The sequence below is a fragment of the Geotrypetes seraphini genome, chromosome 4, assembly GCF_902459505.1.
Source record: "Geotrypetes seraphini chromosome 4, aGeoSer1.1, whole genome shotgun sequence".
Taxonomy (NCBI): domain Eukaryota; kingdom Metazoa; phylum Chordata; class Amphibia; order Gymnophiona; family Dermophiidae; genus Geotrypetes; species Geotrypetes seraphini.
Genome location: NC_047087.1, coordinates 281,085,013 through 281,109,792, shown reverse-complemented (window position 1 = coordinate 281,109,792; position 24,780 = coordinate 281,085,013). Strand labels below are relative to the sequence as shown.

The 24,780-nt window shown below is 44.6% G+C and overlaps 1 protein-coding gene across 4 annotated transcripts in view; it reads right to left on the bottom strand.

Annotated features, from left to right (window-relative positions):
• PYROXD2 (pyridine nucleotide-disulphide oxidoreductase domain 2) overlaps nucleotides 1–24,780 on the bottom strand; it is a 147,380-nt gene that overhangs the window by 95,895 nt on the left and 26,705 nt on the right. For all 4 annotated transcript variants that reach the window (XM_033941060.1, XM_033941061.1, XM_033941063.1 and 1 more), the window contains one exon: nucleotides 20,482–20,637. In XM_033941060.1, the coding sequence (XP_033796951.1) occupies nucleotides 20,482–20,637 (156 nt within the window). The remainder of the gene's footprint in view (nucleotides 1–20,481; nucleotides 20,638–24,780) is intronic.

The following is a 24,780-nucleotide window of genomic DNA, read 5'->3' as shown; positions in this document are numbered from 1 at the left end:
CTAAACACGCTGGTTTTAGTATTCATGACCAATTAGATGCAGGCAGTAAAATGTCGTCATGTATTAGATATATTTAAGTGAACCTAGCAGAACAGAATTTTGAGGGCGTTATGTCAAGGAAGTTGCATTTACACTCTCTGACTTGTAATGTTCCTCCATTGTACAAATGAATGCCTTGAAATAGGACTGTCTGTTGAATTTTAATAAAACAAGATTTTATCTGGAATATTTGTACAATTATCATCATTTCATTGCACCTATGAGCATGGTAGAACTAAAACTCTGCTCAGGTGGTACATGTGTGCAATTATGAGCGGCTACAAGACATACACTTTTATGTGATTTGCATTTAAGTGTTCTGGGGCAGAGTGGGCAGAATCATGATTTATCCTAATACTTGCCTATTTTACGTGGATAAGTATAAAGTGGATAAGTGCAAGGTGATGCATGTCAGAAACAAAAATCTTATACATGAATACAGGATGTCCAGGGTGGTACTTGGAGAGACTCTCCAAGAAACAGTGCTGGTCGACAAGTCGATGAAGCCGTCCACGCAATGCGTGATGGCGGCGGCGAACAGAATACTAGGAATGATTAAGAAGGGGATCATGAACAGATCGGAGAACGTTATCATGCCACTGCTGGGCCATGGTATGCCTTCACCTGGAATATTGCTCCAAGCACTGGTAGCCGTACATGAAGAAGGACACGGTACTCCTCGAAAGGGTTCAGAGAAGAACTAAAATAGTTAAGGGGCTGGAGGGAGTTGCCATACAGTGAGAGATTAGAGAAACTGGGCCTCTTCTCCCTTGAAAAGAGGAGACTGAGAGGGGACACGATTGAAACATTCAAGATACTGAAGGGAATAGACTTAATAAAGAAAGGTTGTTTGCCCTCTCCAAGGTAGGGAGAATGAGAGGGAACCCCGACACCGCCCCCCGTACCTTTTGTTGAAAATCAAGCAGGAGGGATGCCCACTCCCTCCTGCTTTGAAGGGCTGCCTCTTCATAATGGCGGCCCTTCCCCCTCCCAGTTCACCCTGGATGCACTGAAAGGGGCCTAAGGCCCTGATTGGCTCATGCACCTAAGACCACATCCAGTGCATCCAAGATTTGCCGGGAGTGGGAAGGGCTGCCATTTTGAAGAGGCAGCCCTTCAAAGTAGGAGGGAGTGGGCATTCTGCCTGCTTGATTTTCAATGAAAGGTATGGGGGTGGTGTCAGGGTTGGAGGGTTCTTGAGCTGGGGGGGGGTCTAATCCAAACCAACCCCCCAGTCCATTAGACAACCAGGATTTTGTGTGGGGGGAGGTGGGGGTGCTTGGTGTCAAGGGGGATTTCAGGATATCCCAGTTTTGGCAGCGGGGAAGAGGGGCGGAAGCACATCTCCGCCTAGGGTGCCCCCTACCCTCACTATGCCCCTGGGCCAAAATGCCTTGCAGCAGTCACAGCATTGTTACACAAACTGGGAGTGCATGTGTTTCTCTACCTGGATGCTCAAAAATAAATGGAAAGAACTATTTAAGTGTTGGAGTTACCAGGATTTGTAATCAACTACCCAAAGTCCTCTCTGCTCCCAGTGCAGCAAATGGGAGTATGTTGGAGCCCTGCCAAAGTTCAAACTTGAGCCTACTGTACTTATACAAATAAGGATGGATACACTCATTTTCATCGCTAGTCAGGTCTGCAGCAACCAGCAGGTCATGGCTTGGCATGGCCTTCACTATGCATGTCACACCCTGTGCATGTCACACTGTGCATGCCATACATTTGCAGGGTGTCCAGTTGAGTCTGGCTTCCCAATAGTGTCATGCTATGGGGATCATGGCAGTTGTCATCTTGGTTTGAGTTGTCCACCAGAGAAGAGATGGACAACTCATTCCAAATTTCTCTTGCCCAGAAAATCCAGACCACAGGTGAATCCAACCTGGAATGGAGTGCTCATGTAGATGGACTTCAGACCCAAGGTAAAGAGTTGCACGGGGACAGAAGTCCCCACCTGTCCCCACCAGAATCCCCTCCGTCCCCACCCATTCCCCCCTAAAGTTACCTGTCCCCATAAAAAGCAGCAATTAATTCTGCCAGTTTTGATTTTTTTAAAGTCTTAGTTTATTTAAACCAACAATAAAATACAATATAAACAAATAACAGTAAACAGAAATAAGAGATGCATACATCATTGGAAAGAATTAGAATAGACATTAGATCATGTGACTGTAGGGTCGACCATGTCTTCTTAAAATAAATAAAAGAGTTGGAATTTTTGGCAATATAAAGCTCATATCTGTAGAGCAAACAAATCTGGTTCCACCATCTGGCATAGGTAATTTGTGATATCCTTCCAAAATCCACAAAGGTTTTTAATGCAGCAATGAGTAAAGAATCAAACAATACAGCATCAAACTCATTTAAAACAGAATTGAGAGAGGCACTTTTCAGGACAATGGTTGCATAAGAAAAATGTGCCAAAACTGAACTGGAAATCCCAAATCAAATTCAGCAAGTACTTCATTTTATACTAAGCACAATTGGTGGCATAACCATGAGAGGGGGCTAGGCTTCCCACTTAGAGCTTAGCCCCCCTCAAAATGAACATCTCCCTTGCTGTAGCTGGTGGGACATTTTGGTTTTCCATCATCTTGATCCCAGTTTCTGCTTTTGTCTAACTTCTACTAATTCTCTTTCCAGGTCTCAGGAACCCCAATTCCAACCCCTTGGGAGTCCTATGAGCCTGTGAGGGTCTCTGCAGGAGTCCTGTAGACCTGGGAGGGATACCCGCGGAAGTCCCACAGACCTGGGGGGAGGGATCCCTGTGGGATTCCCGCGATCCCCATTCCCGTGAACACCTTTAACCCTAGGTCCACTTAGGATAATCAGCTTCCCATCAGTCTCCTAGAGCTATAGGCAATGGAGAATGCTCTGAAAGCTTTCAGACCTAACTGTCTGCTTGGACACATTCGCTCTTGCAGATAGTTTAGAAAGACATTCTGTCAGCCAGTGGTGTAACTGAGATTCATTAGGGCCGGGGGCAGGGAGGACTGAGATAGCAAGCATTCCCCCAGCATATTCCCCCCCCCCACCCAGATCCAGCACTCCCCTGCATTCAGCTACTTACCCACCTCCCAGGTCCTCCACATCTGCAGCGTCAGAGACAGTATTAAAATCTGCCTCTCTGGCCTGCGGGACCCTTCTTCTGCCTCATCCCACCCAAAGGAAGTTGCATCAGCGCAGCATGACAGAACAGAAGATAGATCCTATTGACCAGAGAAGCAGCCTTTAGTGCTGACTCTGAAGCTGTCAGGGAGGTGCCAGACCTCGGTGCAAAGAAAGGAGGGTTTATCTGCAGGTGGCCCCAGGCATTTTGCCAGACTTACTCAATAATAGCTATGCCCTTGGTGTCAACACAGCATCTTCTAACATACTGTTATAACTAAGCAAGTCCAGTCCTGTATCAATTCTGATCTTTATGTTTTATTTATAAAATACACATGAACATGTACATTTACAACTTCTCAGCAGCAAAATTTATTTATTTAATTAGTTATTAATTCAATTTTCCATACTGTTCTTCCAGGAGAACTCAGAATGGTGCTGAGGCTGTAGCTTTAACCACTGCGCCACTCTAGAAATCAAAATGTAGCAGAAGTGAGCCAAGTAGAACAATGAAGCCATTGTGACATCATCATTGAGGTTCGCTCATAGGCATTGGCGGCATTATGATGTCAGAATACTAGTTCTTGTTATCAGAGGCTGAAACTTGTCACACTATTTATTTATTAAATTTTCTATACTATTCTCCCAAGGAGCTCAGAACAATGTACGTGAATTTATTCAGGTACTCAAGCATTTTTCCCTGTCTGTCCCAGTGGACTCACAATCTATCTAATGTACCTGGGGCAATGGGGGGGATTAAGTGACTTGCTCAGGGTCACAAGGAGCAGCATAGGTTTGAACCCACAACCTCAGGGTGCTGAGGCTGTAGCTTTAATCATTGAGCCACGCTCTCCCATATGGACTCATTTTACCTGCAATTTCTACAGGGTTTTTGCCGATATGTTATGAAGCATATAACCTACTCGTCCTTCTCAATTAGGCAATCTGTTATTTATTTATAAATCTTATATCCCACCTATCAAAATCTAGGTAGCAAACAAATCATAACAAACATAGGCAGGGCAGGATTAACCAATAGGCCAAGTAGGCACGTGCCTAGGGCCCGAAATGGTCAGGAGGGCCCGATGAAGGAGGGCATCAACATTGTTTTTTCCAAATGGCGATGGGCCCCTCCAGCATCGATCGGCAACGCAGCCCCCCCCACCCACCCCCATCGACGGAAAGTAAGACAAGCAAGCAACGCGGGTAAGAAAGGCAATAGGAACTGTAATTGTGTAAGCGGTGCTGCTTGCCCAAAGCTTCCCTCTGACACAGCTTCCTGTTTCTGCCTGGGCGCGTGGTGGGGTGGAGCGGGGCTGGGCAGGGGGTCCAGTGTACTTGTGTGCCTAGGGACCCTCGACAAATTACTCCTGCCCTGAACATAGGGCTCCTTTTATAAAGGCACAGTAGTAGCTACTGCTGCGGTAATAGCTCCGACACCCATAGGGATTTAATGAGCGTAGGAGCATTTGGCACGCGGCAGTTGCTATTGCAGCTTTGTAAAAGGGAGGGGGGGATAATTACTTCAAATCATACATAAACTTAAATAATATAGGCCCTCTTTTTACAAAGTTGATTAATCACACTGAAGCCCCCTGGAAATTAATGGGCTTCAGTGACATTGCCTTGCGGCAACCACTAGTGCAGCTTTGAAAATGGAGAGATAATTTTTAATACCTGTAATTATAAAATTATTTATTTCCCCCCGGAAACAGGGGACTGCTGCCTTCCTTAAGTGGAAAGTTCTTATTGCTTTGAAATGTAGATACTTAAACGGCTTGATGGAGAGGCGCCGGATTTCTCACTCTGGCGGTGCCGGATGATTACTCTCCTGATGTAGGAATGTCGGGATGTGCGGGACTTTTCCTCTCTCCCAGGGCGCTCTTTTCAATGCACTTGGGAGCCCTTTCGGACCACTATGACTCCCCTGGCTCGTAGCCGTTTGCTTAACTGCTGATACCTTGTTTTACTACATTATTCTGTTCCTTTTCTGTATACTTGTGTATTTTGTACTGCATTATGGTTCATTTTTGGGGTTGCACTTGGAAGGAGGACCCAGAGTGGGGGTAAGGGAATAGGGGGGGATGAATTGGGGGAGGGGGGGTTGGATGGATGGGTATGGTATTGTGGGTTCCTTGATAACTTGAGCTTGTCTTTCCTGTATATGATGCACTTTGTTGTCTTCCTGTATAGCTCAATAAAATATATTTGATGATAAAATTATACTTCTTCTTACCTGAAAAACTAAATAAACTCACATTCCAGCATTTATCGATAAACTTGATTGTTTATTCTTCCTCCAGAACACTAAGATCCAATAATCAAAATCTACTATTCATTCCCTCTGTCCGTGATACCACCCGAAAGTCAATTTTCTCAATTTGCGCACCCACGCTTTGGAATACTCTGCCATTCGATATTAAGCTAGAACGCTTGCTGGAAAAATTCCGCTCAAAAGTTAAAACTTTCCTCTTTAGGGATGCATACGGAATCCGAGATATCACTACCTACTCAAACACATTGGCAGAAAACAACAAACTGTTCACATGAAGCGACCCCCTCCTTTTCGTGACTTTCCTCTCCCCCCCTCATCACTTTTATTTTATTCGTATCTTGATGTAATTATAATCCCCAATGTTATCTCCTTTGACTCTGTCTGTTATTGTCTGTTTTCAACCCCAGTTTTATTATACTACTAGTCGTTAAGCCCGTTACATTAACGGGTGCTAGAATATATGTCTGTCTCTGTCCCCCTCCATTTCCCTGTGGAGCGCTGTCTCTGCTTTCTTCCTCACTCTGCCCTCTCCAGCTGTAGCATTACTGCCTCGCTTTTTCTACCTGCAAGCATCTCTGCTCTCTTTCTCATCCCCAGTCTCTTTGCTCTTTTTCTCTTGTTGCAGGGGTCTCTGCTCTCCTTTCTCTATATGTTTCTGATTACTGCAAACCTCTGTGCTCTCCTGCTTTCTCTGTATGCTCCTGATCCTGTGTTTCCCTGTAGTTGTCTGTTCCTTTTTTTTTTAATTCCTTCTTCAGTCTCAGTTATTATTTCTCTGAACATTCCCTTCCTCAGTCTTCACAACTGCAGCTCTCTTGCCCTCTAAGCCCCTGCTGCAAGTGGCTGTGCATGTCGATCCTGCTCCCCTTTCACTGACTCTTTCGACAGCATCATTTGTGTTCTGCCGGCTGGGTTTCCATGGCAACCCTGCTCGCTAATGCCCCAAACTCGCACGAAGCCGCTCTCAATTTGTGCTCCCCCTCACGTTCTGCATATCTATGCCTGCTTAACAGCTCCGAGGACCCTGACCCGGGACCCCCTTTACGTTTCCTTTTCTTCTTCCGCCGCCTCCTCCGACATAAAGTTTCTTTTTTTTTTTGCCGGCGTGAGGAAAAACTATTTGGCAGGAAATTTGCTCTTCCAATCTTTGCCACATTTGCGATTGTTTGGCCGAGCTGCACCTTCCATCCCAACGGAACTTCTTTTGGACGTACCAGTTTACGACGGACATTTGTGTGTGGTGACCAGGAAATAACCGCTACGCGTTAAGACATTGTGGCGGTGAGGGCATTTGTCCATTTAGGCAGGTGCTTTATAGGGTCCTGCTGCCGCTTATTCTACTCTAGGACTCCGGTAAGAGATTCTTTCGTGCGTTCTAGGAGGGAGCTATGGAAGGGAAACTTCGGTGGTGCCGTTTTTCCTCCCAAGCTAATAGAACCGTAACCGCGCATGCGCCCTCCTGAGGCCACAGACCTACCGATCATGGAAGCATGCAGCTAAGAGTGCGCATGTGCGGCTAGGGTTTTATTATATAGGATACCCGATACAGTTTTTAAATTTCTTTTATCATATTTTTTTATTCTAATGTAAACCGTTTAGCTACCGACTGATAGATGGTATATCAAGTGATAAACTTGGAAACTTGGATAAAATTGCTCCTGAGTTCTCATCAGAGTTGCTCCCTCTATGCATACTTGTGTGCCCCCAATATTAGATCTATTTCGACTCTCCTCTTAGCTGTCATGGGTCCAGAAAATTGAAGAGGTGCTCAAGACAGCCTGTATGATACTTGGAGTTCTCACGTAGGTATAAAGTGCTAAAGAAACTAGTTACCTATCATTCTCATTTTCATACTGGAGTAAAACCAATGATTATGTAATTGCCCATCTCCGTGGTAGTATCACTGTTTCTGTAGGCAGTTTGACAGGACTGGAGCATTCAGTGTCTTCAGACTGTAATTAATAAACAAGGTCAGACTGTGCCTTTCTGGAATTTCCTTGTATATTAAAGCAGAAAGCTAAGATCTTTAATGGTTAGTTTTGCAAAGGATAATTACAAAAGCTCTTTGCAAAGTATTTTAAAATATTTTTCATTTATTTATGATTGCTTTATAAACATTTCCATCTTTATCCCAGGATCAGATCCAGATCTGTGTAATGGTAAGCAGGAAAGTGTAGCTGCAACCTGTCATTCAAAAAGATTTGTGCTGCAAACAATAATTGCATTTTCATTTTTTAAAGATTTACTATGTGTTTTTACAATGTGCTAAAGCCATTTTTACCACAGAAGTATAATGGCCAATTTTCCATTTTTTGAATTAATGACTGTGTAAATGTTGCCATTAGCACACACAATAATACATGCTTCTCATTTTTAAGCCCATCTCATTGACCCTATATGTTCCTTTCAGTTTTTATTTCCAGTTGTAATCCTTATGGTTTCCCTGCAAGTGGGTTGAATACCTTTTAGGTATGTACTGTATGTTTGGTTTTACACTGATTCTTTTTTCCTTGATCTCTTAGTATTGCCACACATGTCACATGTTCACTGTTTTTAAGCTTCATAAAGCACTAGTTTTCACAGAGGGATGCATGATTATTCCACATGGGTCCCCACTGCTCATCCCTCTTGATTAACACTCACTGATCTTTTTTTTTTTTCCACATCATCCACTAGTAGTTGTTTTTTTTATCACTCCAAAACTTTGGTTTAAATGTTACACTATTTTTAATCTAATCTAATATTTGTGTGTCGTGCACACCTAAACAGGTTCTAGGCAACTTGAGGAAAGGGAGGGAAATGGGTTAGGGTGGGAGGAAGGAGCGGAAAGGGGACAGGAAACAAAAAACTTAGGCGAATTAAGTAAAAGTCAGGTCTTATGATGATTTTACAAGAATTAATTGTCAAAGAGTGAAGTTTTCAGTTTCTTTCGGAATAGGGGTATGGTTGATTTCCATTCTTATAGTCTCTGCGAGATTATTCCAGATTTTGACTCCCAAGGAAGGTAACCATGCACTGGAAGATTCTTTTGTATTTGAGATTTTTTGTCGAGGGGAGGTTCAATTGGATCCTGTTGAGAATTCTGTGTGAAGTGGACCATGCAACAATTAAGAGTTTGATGAGTGGGGCAGCTGAGTTGTCGTAGATAATGTGGTGCATGATACTGGCTGTTTTGAATTTTATACGAACTGTGATGGGTACCAGTGGAGTTGTTTGCGGTAGGCTGAGATGGAGTCGTATTTTTTCAGACTGAAGATGAGTCTTGCCGCAGTGTTTTGAGTAAGTTGCATTTTGTGGGTGAGGGTGGTGTTGATTCCCAGGTAGGCGGAGTTGTAGTAATCCAGTTGGGATAGAATCATAATCTGGATAATGGTGGCAAAGTGATGCTGGTGGAAGTATGGCCTGATGAGGCTTTTTTACTTGTTTCATAGTGAAGGGGGCTTTCTTTTGAAGATGGGATACTTGAGGTTCCATGCATAATGAGACGTCTAGTATACAGCCTAGAATTTTAGAGGTTTTTTCTACAGTTGCCCGATTGGAGCGCTTTGCTTATTGCCACTGTTTGTTGGACAATGTGAAAACAGAGGACCTTGGTTTGAGTGGCATTTAGCTTTAGTTTTTGAGCGGTTGCTCATGCTTGGATTTTTTCTATATTATCGGAGATTTTCTTGGGAGTGTTAGCTTGATTTCCTGTTACTGGTATGAGGAGTAAGATGTCATCCGCTTATGACATTATGCTCTCATCTTCAAGTTGGATGTCTCCGAGTGAGCTCATGAACAGGTTGAAAAGAATAGGCGAGAGCAGTGATCCCTGCGGAACACCACAGAAGGCCCTCCAGTTGTTGGAGTAAACACCATCTTTTTTGACGGTGCATTCTCTGTTCATGAGGAAGTTGGTGAACCAGTGCAGTACCATATAGAAACATAGAAACATAGAAAGATGACGGCAGAAAAGGGCTATAGCCCATCAAGTCTGCCCACTCTACTTCCCACCCCATTAAGTCAGAGTGCTGCTTAATGGGAGATCCCACGTGGATGTCCCATTTATTCTTAAAGTCGAGCACGCTAGTGGCCTTGATCACCTGCACCGGTAGTTTGTTCCAGTGACCCACCACCCTTTCTGTAAAGAAATACTTCCTGGTGTCACCACCAAATCTCCCTCCTCTGAGTTTGAGCGGGTGCCCCCTTGTGACTGAAGGTCCCTTAGGAAAGAATATGTCGTTTTCCACCTCGACACGACCCGTGACGTACTTAAATGTCTCAATCATGTCACCCCTCTCCCTGCGCTCCTCTAGAGAGTAGAGCTGCAACTTGCCCAGTCTTTCCTCGAATGAGAGACCCTTGAGTCCGGAGACCATCCTAGTGGCCATTCGCTGGACTGACTCAACTCGAAGTACATCTTTACAGTAATGTGGCCTCCAGAATTGCACACAGTACTCCAGATGAGGTCTCACCATGGCTCTGTACAGTGGCATTATAACTTCAGGTTTACGGCTGACGAAGCTTCTATTGATACATCCCATCATCCGCCTTGCCTTGGATGAGGCCCTCTCTACCTGTTTGGTAGCCTTCATGTCTGCACTGATGATTACTCCCAAGTCCCGTTCTTCTGAGGTCGTAGCTAGTGTTTCTCCATTCAAGGTGTATGTTCTGCATGGATTTCTGCTGCCGAAATGCATCACCTTACACTTCTTTGCGTTGAAGCCCAGCTGCCATGTTGAGGACCAGTTTTCCAACTTGATCAGATCCTGCGCCATACCATCCGTGAGATCGCTTTCACCTACTATATTACACAGTTTGGCGTCGTCAGCAAACAGCGCTATTTTTCCCTGAAGCCCTCGGGTCAAGTCAAGTCCCCTATCTCAGAGAGTTTTCTTAGTAGTAATTGATGATCAACCGAGTCAAAAGCTATCACTATTCACATTTTTCTCACATATGTATACATATCTACTTACACATTAACATTCTCATACTAGGACCCCTGAGGAAGGAGTGTGTTTTCGAAACACGGACCATGTCGAATCCCGGTTTTCCACACAATTTGACCATATTTTGGATAGAAACTGTTCAATGTTTTAAGGATTGCGATTAAAAGTCTTGTTTTTTAATCAAGAACTTGGCACCTTGTACATTCATTGCTGCATTCTCCCTTTTTTGTTTGTTGCTTGACATTTCACTGCAGTCCCACTGGATTTTTTGTTTGTGTTTGCCATTAGCAAACAACCATTTAAAAAAAAAATTTACTGAGCACTTACCGACACCTATTTTGTTGATAAGGGCTCATGCAGTAATCCTGTGCTAACTGATAAGGGCAGGAATGCCATTGTCTGCCCCCTGACATGCCCCTCTAACAAAAAAAAAATAATAATATTTTTTAGTGCACAGTTAGTGTGTGTCAATTTTAAATTTACAACAGGATGCCTGAGGGTATCCCATAGGAAGCCATTTTAAGCTATGGTAAGCATGCGCTAGTGCTTACCAAAGTTTGGTACAAGGGCCCCTATGTGCTAACAGGTAATATGGACATTGTACAGAGGTAGTGCCTGGCTATTCTCTTTCCTTATGTACAAGGTCTTTTGATAACATCATTTTTACCTTGATTTTGAGAGCCACAAAGTTCTCACAGCCATCCCCACGCGATTCCACTGCACCTATGCAGGAGCTCATATCAATGAAGTCCTGCTTGAGTTCCCATATGGCATGTTTCAACTGGGTTGCCACTGCCGAAATCTCCCAACTTGGCTTCCCCGATCCAGGTCCTCATATCAGCTTTAGTAAGGGGCTCCACCGCATCACTCTCCATCTCGTGGAGGTCCGCTGTTGCCGCTTCCGACAATGCTAGGTTGGAAACTCTCCTCTCCTGTCCCTCCGTGCCACACGGCGCACGGCCTACCATTTTATCATTGCCGTGGGTCAGTGGTTTATCTGTCTCCAGATGTTTTTTTAATGCCATCAGAGCCCATTATAATTCTAATCACATTGCACCCTAAAGAGAGAAGAGATGGTGATGCAAAATGCACAAAAAAGCAGTTTTCTTAGGGCTATGGACGGAGCTCTAAAATTAAGCTGCCATTTACCCCAGTGCTGTCACTTCCTCCACCTCCTTTTATTATTTTCAAGTATTTTTGTCATCAGTTCATTTTCCTGCATGACTTTGGTGCTTGTAGGTTCCCTTCTCAGGTTTACTCCACAGGGAAAAGGATGCAGACCCGCGAGGGTGGGCTGCTGCTCACAGGCCAATCTCTCTTGGAATACCTGTGCAGCTAGCTTGTTTTGTGGTTCATCGAGAGCTCGGGATCTGTTCCCATGAGAGCTTGCTAACCTAATTTATCATAGGCTTGAGAAGACTGTGGGGTCCCTGTGTAACAACCCTCTGGGTATCAGGGAGCTGGCTGCAAATTTTCTCCCACCGACACATTGCATGGGTTTTCGGGGTTCGGAGTCTGTGATTGGGTCCTCCTGACCATCAGCCAGAAGATTTCCAGCAGAGGATTCATTCCTGGCATTTTCTGAAGAAGAAATCCTTTCTCTGCAGGCAGGCTGCTGCTAGCTGACAGGCACCAAAAGTCAGAGTGAGTACTCCCATTATTCCCTATGGGGAAAATTGGGGGTGTAGGGATGTGTGGAAAAGGAAGATTCAAGGGTTTCAGGGGTTAGAGTTAGGTTCCAATTACCCAATGACTCAAAAAGGTCTTTACATATTCACTGCAAGCTGTGAATCCTATAAGAGGAAAAAGGATCTCAGAAACCTGCTCAATAAAATCTTAGAATAAACAGTCCGAGACTTATACAGGAAAAAAAAACCTCTCTTAATTTAACAAGGTGCTCAATGAAACCAAATAAGGGTACAACATCAGCTCACTGATACTGATCCTTTTACAAAAACATTATCCAAATATCAAGAATCTTTAAGATATAAAATTCATTTATCTCCATATATAGCCCACACCCGACAGGACCTGTTTCATTGCCTTCTGGATCTTCACTGCAGATTGAATTCTCAAGCAAAGTTTTGGGTGTCATTATAGACTCAACACTTTCATTCAATGACCATCTTAATTCTCTGGTAAAAAAAAAAAAATGTTTCCTTAGTCTCCATATGCTGAGGAGAGTGAGATCCTGTTTCCACCAACAACATTTTGCTGTCCTTGTACAATTAATCATTCTTTTGAGGTTGGATTATAGTAATTTGGTCTATCTAAGTCCATCCAAGAAAAGTCTTCACAGACTTCAACAGATCCAGAATACTGCAGCTAGGTTGATCTTTGCAAAAAGCAAATATGATCATGTTTCCCCGCTTTTGTTAAACTTCACTGGCTTCCAGTAATCTCTAGGGTTTACTTTAAAATGTGCCTGCCTAACATTTAACATCTTGCATGGCTCTCTTCCTCCATTAATTCCTCTATCCTGGAATTCTGCAAGACCTGATATTACTAGATCTATCCAAAAACTTAAATTATCTTTCCCCTCATTAAAAGGCATTATCTATATTGGAAAATTAGGGAAATCTCTTTACTTTAACATTACTGAGCTTTGGAATAATTTTCCTGTCCAGCTGCATAACTTTAGCTCTTTCCAATTATTTTGAAAACATCTGAAAAATTTCAAAAATGTAAATTCCGCTGCTCTCTATATAATCACTAATTCTTATTATATTTTCTTTTCTTCAAAATTCTTGTAAACCGTGCAGAGCTCTATGCTTATAGAGAAGATGTGGTATAAAAGCATGGAAGGGCATAATCAAAAGAAACGTCTAAGTCCATTTTGGGCCTAAGTCACATGTTGCCCAACATTTTTTTTTTAAAATCGTTTAACTGTACGCTCAACCATCTGATCATCCAGGCCACTAAGTCGTCCATCTTAATACTCCATTTTCATCCAAAAATTCATCCAAGTCAAAAACGCCTAGAAAAATATCTTTTGGATGGACTTGGCACCCAAACATTGCTCCAGAGTAGTGGGGTACCTTACAGGACACTGCTGCGAACTTCACAAAAAGGGTGCCACATACACATCTCACCACAATGACCTTATAGGTCATGGTGAGCCCCACAAAACACCCCCCAGAACTGACTAGACCCACCTGTCTACCATTCCAATAGCCCTTATGACTACAGGTGCCACTTATAAGACAGTACAAAAGGGTTTTGGGGTGTGCACATGTTTCACCATGAATGCAGTGATTAGAGTGGCTTATGGGCCTGGATCCTCCTCTTCATGGTTCACTAACCCACCCCCAAGACACTTAAGCCACCTCTGTGCAGCTCTACTAGGCTTTCCTATGCCAGGCTGCTGCTGAGGTTCTGGAGGCAGATATGTAACATTATTACAATTTTTATGGGGGTGGGGAGGGTCAGTGATCACTGGGACAATGTGTGGGGGGTCTGTACATTGTGTCTGCAGTGCTTATCTGGTCACTTTGGATACCTTCTGTGAACTTAGACCTGGTTTTAGATGGCCTAAGTCACAACGTCCAAGTTCCGTCTAGGCGGTGTTGTAAAACTTTCGGTATTACATGCAGTACGACTAAGTCTAGGACAGCCCACGGCTTGACCAAATCCTGCCCTCGACACTCCTCCTAAAACGCCCCTTTTAGCTCTGGCCGTTTTGCAGCACTGAGAAGACCTAAGTCGTTTTTAGATATGTCTAAAACCCAGTTCGATTATCGGCACTTGGACGACTTGTATTACTGGTCGTCCAATTGCCGATTTAGGCCGGTTTTTAGACGTATTTCTGTTTTGATTATGATCTCCTTAAGGTTTAGTTTAGTTGACTCTATCGGTTTCTTACAGTTACAGTTATTTTATTTGATATACTGCCATTTGTAATTTAAAAAAAAAGTCAAATCAAAGTGGTTTACATGGACAAGGCAATGCGAACCGTCTAAAATAAATAAAAACAAACAATGAAAATGGACAAATATAAATTAACAAATCTGGATACACTGGACAAACGAAGGCGGGAGAGATTACAATATCATAAGGAAAGAACAAATGGGATAGGAACAAAAGGAGGGTAGGTAAAAAAAAAAGAAAAGAAAAGAAGAGTGGAAAAGGAATGGAAGAAGAAATAAAGAGAAGAGAAACGAACAAAGACATTTATTTCCTGATCACAGATCTGGGATAAAGATGTCAAATACTGGACTATTAGGAACAAGATTCAAAAGCCATTTTGAAGTAATAAGTTTTCAATTGGGACTTAAATGCTTTGAAAGATGGATTCTTGCCCAGAAATAGCTAAGAAGAAGAAGAAAAAAAAAAAAAAAACAACAAATTTTTATATTGAATCAGTTTGGGCAGACTGGATGGACTATTTGGGTCTTTATCTGCCATCATCTACTATGTTACTATGACTCTCTTAGGTGAATAGGGGTCTCTATTAAAAGGCTGCTTCAGATTCTATAAAAAAATACATCATAACATCATATCATCAAAATACAGTCTTATTGCTTTCATATACAAAATGGAGCATCAAAACCATTTAAAACAACTCACTGTGATTATGCTGATAGCAATGTATAATAGAGAATGACACAGTGGCTGTTACCCGCTGCTAGCTGTGGGTAATCCGCCAAAATGGGGGAGAGAAAAGGATTGGTCGCTGTGGGTATGGGAGAAAAGACCATTCACCGCCCTGTGGAGCAATGAATGGCTTTGTCTCCGCAGTGAAGGGAGGGAATACGCGCGGTTACCGATCGCGCTCCCTCCCTCCATACTGATAGCTGCCGCCGCCAAAGCATCTCCCTCCCTCCATCCCTCCTGATCACTGCTGCCCAATCGCCGCTGCCACCTGAGCATCTCCCTCCCTGCTCCTTACCTTCGCGGCAGGCAATTTCTCTAACAGTGCTTCCCACCAGCAGCCAGAGCATTGAAATCACGTGTGGCTGTAGGAAAGGTAATCTCTGATGCAACCAGAGTTGCATCAGAGACGACCTTTCCTACAGCCACATGTGATTTCAACGCTCCGGCTGCTGGTAGGAAGCACTTTTAGAGAAATTGCCTGCTGCGAAGGTAAGGAACAGGAAGGGAGAAAGAGAGGAAAGGTGGGGGGGCGGAGGAACAGACACTGAAGGACAATGAGGAAGAGAGAGATTCCAGACTATGGGGGGAGCGGAGGGGTAGAAGATGGGTGGCAGACCAATAGGGGTAGGGGTGGGGGTGGAGGAAGAGATGGAAGGGAGTGGCACAGTAACAGAGCATATGGAAGAGACAGAGAAGGCAGACAGTGGATGAAAGGAAATGAATGAGAAGATGAGGAAAGCAGAAACCAGATAACAAAGGTAGAAAAAAATGTCATATTTATTTTATTTTTTTTGCTTTAGGATAAAGTAGTATATTAGTTGTGTTGATAAAAATTTATAAACAAAGCCTTGCCAGCTGAACATCTCTTTCTCTAGTTCAGTAGCCAGAACTTTGATTTATAAGGAAGGAATAAGCTAAATATTGCAGAACTGAGGCGTGTATGGATGCTGCGGGGACGGGGACAGGGCGGGGTCAGTGGTCATGGGGACGGTGCAGTGATAGGGACAAATTTGTTTCCCATGTCATTCTCTAGTGCAGTGTTCTTCAACCTTTTTACACCCATGGACCGGCGGGGAAAAAAAATTATTTTGTGGATCAGCAAACTACTAGGACTGAAATTAAAAAACCCCGTTTCCGCCCAGTCTCTGCGAGCTCGGTCCTCGCAAACCATCTGATCCCATCTGCACAAGCCTCAGTTATGATTTTAGATTGAATGTATTTTATTAAAGTATAAAAAGAAACAATATTCTGTATAATTGTCATTTTATAAATACAAATAAGACAGAGCAAAGATCAACAAAACCCCTGTCTCCCCTCCCCTTCAAATATATCCCCTCTACTATCAAGAAAACTGAATAAGCCAAATTATTACAGAATGCTACACAGAAATATCATGCTAACAGAATACCGCAGTCACACATAGCAGGAATAGGGTTGGAGGAGTGCAACTAGGGCAACTGCCCCCCCTGGTCAGAGAGAGCCCTAAGCCACTGCCTGGACTCTGCAGTCCCCAGTTATGTCTAACACCAGCTCTAGCAGGATATATATTTCAAATATGATATATTCTAATCACAAAATAGAAATAAAATTATTTGTTTCTATTTTTTGTTGTCTCTGGTTTCTGCTTTCATCTTATTTTCACTCTTCCTTCCAGCTTCTGCCCTGTCTCTTCAATCCAGCATCTGCTCCTTCCATCTACTGTCTGACCTCTCCCCCTTCCATATGGTATTTGTCTTCTTTCTATGCCCCTCTCCCCTTTCCATCCAGTCTGTGCCCCCTCTCCTTTTTACATGATTCATTCCAGCTACACTGCTCTCTTCATTTTTATCTCTCCTACACCAGATCTAGCATCTTTGTCCCTCTCTATTTCTCTGCTGACCCCCTTCCCATCTCATTCCTGTCTCTCCCCTTCCCCTCCTCTAATCTCCCTGCCAGCTGTTTCCTTCCTTTTTCCTTCTCCCTTCCCTCCTCCCCCTGTCCAGCAGTAACTCTCTTCCCTTCCCTTTCTCTCCTCCCCTCTCAGCAGCATCTCTCCTTCTCCTTCCCTCCAGGTCCAGTAGCAGCTGTCCCTTTTTTCCCTTGTCCAGAAACTTCCCAGACTCTTTTCCTCCTCCCCTCCCAGCAGCATCTCTCCTTCTCCCTCTCCAGTAGCAGCTGTCCCTTTCTTTCCCTTGTCCACAAGCTTCCCAGACTCCTTTCCCTCCTCCCCTCCCAGCAGCATCTCTCCTTCTCCCTCTCCAGTGGCAGCTGTCCCTTTTTTCCCTTGTCCAGCAGCTTCCCAGACTCCTTTCCCTCCTCCCCTCCCAGCAGCATCTCTCCTTCTCCCTCTCCAGTAGCAGCTGTCCTTTTTTTCCCTTGCCCAGCAGCTTCCCAGACTCCTTTCCCTCCTCCCCTCCCAGCAGCATCTCTCTTTCTCCCTTCCTCCAGGTGCAGTAGCAGCTGTCCCTTTTTTAAACTTGTCCAGCAGCTTCCCAGACTCCTTTCTCTCCTCCCCTCCCAGCAGCATCTCTCCTTATCCTTCCCTCCAGGTCCAATAGCAGCTGTCCCTTTTTTTTTTTTTTTACCATGCGCAGCAGCTTCCCAGCCTCTAACAGTGGCTTTCTCCCCTCCCAGCAGCTCTTCTTACTTGCCAGCGCAGCGATTCAGGAAGGCAGCCTCGGGTCCTTTGATGGGTCGCACCGCCTCTGAGGAAAGAGGAAGTTGCATCACCAGAGGCGGCCGCGACTCAGCAAAAGCCCCAAGGCTGCCTTCCTCAATCGCTGCACTGGTAAATAAGGAGAGCTGCTGGGAGGGGAGAAAACCACTGTTGGAGGCTCCCCATGATCTCTCCGGCCTTGCGCGGACTTCAGCTCGTCGATCTTGCCGGCCCTGTGCGGACCGGCAGGAATTTTCTGCGGAAAGGCACCGGTCTGCGGACCAGCAGTTGAAGAACAGTGCTCTAGTGTGTAACAGGCTGATCATTAATAAAATGGCATCTGTGTGTCAGATAATGCCATGCATGCGCCTTTTATGCCCATGACTATTTTGCAAATCACTGACACTATCACACTTTTCAAAACATGCAACTTAATATTCCTATTTTACTTCTTAACACAGATAATCATTTTCAAACATACAAAACAAGTTACAAACTGCAGTATATATGTTCTCTTAGGCTTCTACAGCTGGTGTCATGATTGTTGCTGTTGTCTGGGTCTCACTGCTTCTGGGTGGGTAGAACCAATGTTTAAGCACTCATGCTGTGGCTTTCTTCAGGGTATGCTGTGAGGTCTGCAGTTTGTCTTTATATATAGTGGGTTCACTAACCTGAATGAGAACATGGAGGACCGTTGGTCACAAATATGAATTTTGGCGGGAAAGTATGTCGGACACAAATTTGAAAATTGGCAGGAAATTTGTTGGTCTCAGAGTCTCTTGAAACCACCCTACTGGAGAGTGCCAAGCTCAAACCTAAATTGTAGATCCACTCTGTAGACACTTTCATCATTTGGTCCCACAGATGGGAAAACCTCTGTGAATTTCTAAACCATCTGAACAATGGCCACTCCAAAATAAAATTTACCATGGAGACAAGAAACCAATGGATGCCTTCCCTTTCTAGATATGATGAGCCGAAGGAAGCATAGAATACTTGATATATAGGAAACCCATCCATACCAACTATTATCTACATGCAGAGTCCCATCACAATACATCCACAAAAAGAAGGGTTGTACGCACATGAGTGAACAGAGCACTAAAGAGTTTGTGGCCCAGGCTTCAGATAGAAAAGGATACCCTCCAGGACACATTTCTTGCTAATAGCTACAATAGAAAGGTTACCTCTCTTGCCTTAAAACTTATGGAAAATCAGCAACGGCTAACAACCATTAGAGGAAAATGCTAAGACAGAACAAAAAATGGTAGTGCTTCCCTATCTCCAAGGATTGCATAGGGAAACTACTAAAGAAAAATATCAAAACAGCCTACAGTGCACTACACTCACCCGGTCACCTCTGCTCCAGACCCCTGGGTGTACAAAATCCCATGCAGTTGCGGCCAATCCTCCAGACTCTGTTCAAGCTGAGACAAGAGCCTACTGTCATGATTCTCATAGCACCAAGGTGGCCAAGGCAACCCTGGTTTCCACTTCTCCTTCGTGTCAGAGAACCCATTCCACTACAAATTTTTCCATCTCTGCTCGCTCATAACAAAAAATCTCTTCTCCATCCCAATCTGTGTTCTCTAGCTCTCACAGCCTGATACCTCTCTCTCAACGAATAGATACTTCAACTTCTCTGCCCCAGTATCAGCCCTACTAGACTCTTCCAAGAAACCATCCACATGTTACCATTTCAAGTGGACTCGTTTTACCCTCTGGTGTCACCAACAAACATTACCTCTGGACACAAGTTTTCTGTCATCAATTCTGGACTATCTCTTATATCTCTCCAAAGGCCACTTCAGTAAGGGTGCATCTCAGCGCTATTAGTGCTTTTCATATACCTTTAAACAATAAACCTCTGGCTATACACCCATTGCTTTCCAAGTTCATGAAAGGCCTCCTACATTCCAGACCTCCAATCAACCCTCCTCCAGTTGCTTGGGATCTCAATGTTGTACTCTCCACCTTGATGAAGCCTCCATGTGAACCAATTCATCACTCAAGCACCTCTCTTGGAAAGTAGTTTTCTTAATCTGCACTACTTCTGCATGTGTAGTAGCTAAACTTTAAACACTTGTCTAGGATCCCCCTTATATAACATTCTATTATGATAGAGTTGTCCTTCGCACTCATTTAAGTTTCCAAGTTTATTTATAATTTGATTAACCACCTAATCAAAATTCTAGGCGGTTTACAATATTAAATACGTGTAAATATTTAAATTAACAAAATACAGATACTCGGGGGACTAGATACAAGACATAACATAGAGAAATACATGGAGTATGGGAAAGAACTACAATCTTTGGAGATAAAGAAAAAGGGAAAAAAACAAATGGGTTGGGGGGGAGACAACTCTTCCTGTTGTCCTAAAAAAGACACTTATGTTCCAAATGCATCATTAAATAAAAAAGTTTTTAATTTTGACTTGAAATGGTTTAAAGTTAATTCTTCTCTTAAGTAACCTGGGATGGAGTTCTATAGAGCAGGGGCGGTGACAGAGAATATACTAAGATACATAGGCCCGGATTCTGTAAACTGCGTCCCAATTGTAGGCAGCTGTAGGCATCCTACAGCTGTCTAACCACACAATCGGAACACATGTTTTTTAAAAAAAATGCTTCCCAGGCAGGCCGCCTATATTGGAGGCACCTCCGAGAGAATAGGGAGGGCCGCAAGCCCGCCTAAGACTAGGCGTAGCCTTAGGCGAACCTAGGCGGCTGTACGCATCTCCCTAGGCCAGCGGGAGGCACGTACAATGTGGGCCAGCAAAATGCTGGTCTTCATAGTAAGTAGACTTGGCCGCTACACTTATCGCGGCAAGGGAAAGAAGATTACTGAAGTAAGAACCTAATCTTCAATTATTTTCACCTCTATTACCAAGTTCATACCTTTGCATCCCTCTGGGAGAACTGAGCAATCTGTCTCTGAGTTTCTGCCATACCTCCTCCCATGAGGAGGGACCTAGGTAGGGTTCCACCTATCCCTTCCCCAAGCATTGGTGTGAAGGAATAAGGATCTCGAAAATATATCTTCAATCCATGTTTCTGGAGAAAACAAAACCAAGAGCAATGGCAGTTTACAAAGAAAGAGCAACCTTCCATTTAACAAAGAAACAAATAAAATGTGTTTTGTTAGTTGTCTTGTTTGAGCTGTAGAGCTGCAGATTGAATAATGAGACTTTCACAGCTGAGTGGTCAGTGTTGGCACTGGAGATAATTCAATAAAGTAGGCACTAACATTTACTAGCCAAACAAATGTGCAAATGATTAGAACAGAGCCCTTGGGACACACAAAGCCAGTCTGGTTTTCAAGATATCCAATATGAATATGTATGAGATAGATTTGCATACAATGCAGACAGTGCCTGCTATTTTGTATATTTTCTGTTCTTGGTATTCTATTTATCTGCTACATTTGTTAGTTTCATTTAATTTTGCTGCTAGCATTGCTTTATTTATGTGCCATAATTATGAATTGTTTCATTTAATTGCTATATTTTGTCAATTTTGCTGATAGTTTGATTTAATTGATTTTTTCTATGTGTCATAATCATGTATTGTTTAAGATGTTATATATATACTTTATTAAATTTTAAAAGGTTGTAATGTTTTAATGGTTTTTATCTATTTTTGATTTCTTTTTAAATGTATACCGTATTTTCACGCATATAACGCGCGCGTTATACATGATTTTACAAACCGTGCATAACCTTGCGCGTTGTACAAATTTTTTTTAACATAATTCCCCCCCCCGACGTCCGATTCACCCCCCCCCCCCGCAGGACTGCTCGCACCCCCACCCCGAAGGACCACTCGTACGCACCCGCACACCCACCCCGAAGGACCGCTCGCACGCACTCCCACCCGCACCCCCACCCTGAAGGACCGCTCGCACCCCCACAGCCTCCCGACCCCCCCCCCCCCCCATCATGTAGACGCTCCTACCGGTGTCCTGCTGCTTCCTCTTGGCGGTCCCGGCCCTTCTGTGAGCCCTGCGCCTGCGCTGCTTCCTCTTCCGGCGGTCCCGCCCTTTCTCTGACATCAGTGTTCACAGAAGAAAATCCTGGAGAAGGACCGAGATTGTCTGGCAAAGTTACACGAGAAAATGGAGTAGATTCTGCGCCGTTCACGGAGGAGGGTGTTTATGAGCAACTTGAAAAACTGAAGGTGGACAAAGCGATGGGACCAGACGGGATCCATCCCAGGATACTAAGGGAGCTCAGAGAGGTTCTGGCGAGTCCTATTAAAGACTTGTTCAACAAATCTCTGGAGACGGGAGTGATTCCTGGGGATTGGAGGAGAGCGGATGTGGTCCCTATTCATAAAAGTGGTCACAGGGATGAAGCAGGAAACTACAGGCCGGTGAGCCTCACTTCAGTTGTTGGAAAAATAATGGAAGTGTTGCTGAAAGAAAGGATAGTGTATTTCCTTGAATCTAATGGGTTACAGGATCCGAGGCAACATGGCTTTACAAAAGGTAAATCGTGCCAAATGAACCTGATTGAATTTTTTGATTGGGTAACCAGAGAGCTGGATCGAGGACATATGCTAGATGTAATTTACTTGGATTTCAGCAAAGCCTTTGATACAGTTCCTCATAGGAGGCTGTTGAACAAACTTGAAGGGCTGAAGTTAGGACCCAAAGTGGTGAACTGGGTCAGAAACTGGCTGTCGGACAGACGCCAGAGGGTGGTGATTAATGGAAGTCGCTCGAAGGAAGGAAAGGTGACTAGTGGAGTCCCTCAGGGTTCGGTGCTGGGGCCAATCCTGTTCAATATGTATGTAAGTGACATTGCTGAAGGGTTAGAAGGAAAAGTGTGCCTTTTTGCAGATGATACCAAGATTTGTAACAGAGTAGACACCGAAGAGGGAGTGGAGAATATGAAAAAGGATCTGCAAAAGTTAGAGGAAAGGTCTAATGCCTGGCAACTAAAATTCAATGCAAAGAAATGCAGAGTAATGCATTTGGGGATTAATAATAGGAAGGAACCGTATATGCTGGGAGGAGAGAAGCTGATATGCACGGACGGGGAGAGGGACCTTGGGGTGATAGTGTCCGAAGATCTAAAGGCGAAAAAACAGTGTGACAAGGCAGTGGCTGCTGCCAGAAGGATTCTGGGCTGTATAAAGAGAGGCATAGTCAGTAGAAGGAAGAAGGTGTTGATGCCCCTGTACAGGTCATTGGTGAGGCCCCACTTGGAGTATTGTGTTCAGTTTTGGAGACCGTATCTGGCGAAAGACGTAAGAAGACTTGAGGCGGTCCAGAGGAAGGCGACGAAAATGATAGGAGGCTTGCGCCAGAAGACGTATGAGGAGAGACTGGAAGCCCTGAATATGTATACCCTAGAGGAAAGGAGAGACAGTAAAATTATGGTCATACCTGTTAATTTTCTTTCCTTTAGAAGCAGCAGATGAATCCAGAGACTAGTGGGTATAGCTCACATCGACCAGCAGGTGGAGATAGAGAACTGATTAACAGTTGGCCTTAAAGCCTGGTGCTCCTTCTGTTGCTTCAGTTTTGCACTTTGCCCAAGCATCCCGATAGGAGAATGAGCAACCAGAAAACTCCATTCCAGTAGAAAATGTGTCTTTCTCTTCTTCTTATCCCTTTGTTTTTTTTTTTTTTCAGCAATGAAATAATACACTTACCAACCATAGCCCCGGCTAACCTAATGACCTAAACACCCTACACACAACCCGTGCACTTGGGGAGGGGCTCTGGATTCATCTGCTGCTTCTAAAGGAAAGAAAATTAACAGGTATGACCATAATTTTACCTTCCATAGCAAAGCAGCAGATGAATCCAGAGACTAGTGGGATGTAGCAAAGCAAACTCAAACTGGGTGGGACGCCAATGCCGCCTCTGCCAGCACTGCCGCGCCAAAACTCGCCTCTGACCGGGCTGCTACATCTAAACGATAATGCTTTGAAAAAGTATTACCTGACGACCAAGTGGCCGCCCGGCAAATCTCCTCTAATGACATCCCCCCGGACTCCGCCCAAGATGTAGCCAAAGCCCGAGTGGAATGAGCATGAAGGTGCTCCGGTACCTTCTTCCCTGACAACACATACGCCGAAGCAATAGCGTCCTTGACCCAACGCGCAATGGACGCTTTAGACGCCGCCATCCCCTTGTTTTTACCCGCGAACGCGACAAAGAGATGGTCCGACCGACGAAAAGCATTCGTCACCTCCAAATAATGGAGAAGCATACGGCGGACATCCAGGAGCCGTACCGACAAAAAACGCTTCCCCCAATCCTCCTTCCTGAAGGATGGCAGAAACAAGCTCTGGTTCACATGAAAGGACGACACAACCTTCGGCAGGAAGGACGGCACCGTACGCACCGTCACCCCAGCCTCCGAGAAACGCAAAAAGGGTTCCCTGCAAGAAAGCGCTTGTAGCTCTGATACTCGCCTTGCTGAAGCCATCGCCACCAAAAAAACTGTTTTTAGCGTGACATCTTTCAAAGTGGCCGCTGACAGGGGCTCAAAAGGTGCCCCCTGCAATTTCCCAAGGACGAGTTTAAGGTTCCAAGTTGGACAAATTCGCCTAACCGGCGGCCGGATATGTTGAACCCCCTTGAGGAAACGCACCACGTCCGGCAGGGATGCGAGAGCCGAGCGAGCCACCCGGCCCCTGTAACAGGCAATGGCCGATACCTGCACCTTTAAAGAGTTATATGCTAACCCTTTCTCTACGCCCTCCTGCAGGAACGCCAGAATAGCCGGCAGAGAAGCCTGGAAAGGCGCAATTCCGTGTCTGCCGCACCATGCCTCAAAGATCCTCCAGACCCTCGCATAGGAGGCTGACGTTGAAATCCTCTTAGCCTTAAGCAGGGTGGAAATCACCCGTTCAGAATAGCCCTTCTTCTTCAGCCGTGACCTTTCAATAGCCAGGCCGTAAGACCAAAGCGGCCCGGATCTTCCATTAATATTGGACCCTGAGTTAGCAAGTCCGGAGTTACCTGGAACGCTACCTGATCGCCTACCGACAGCAGCATCAGATCCGCGTACCACGGCCGCCGTGGCCAATCCGGAGCCACCAGGATTACTGTGCCTCGAAAGCGAGCAATGCGCTGCAACACCCGCCCTATCATGGGCCAAGGCGGGAATACATACAGAAGGGAATTCGGAGGCCACGGGAGCGCTAATGCGTCCACCCCTTCCGATCCCAGTTCCTTGCGTC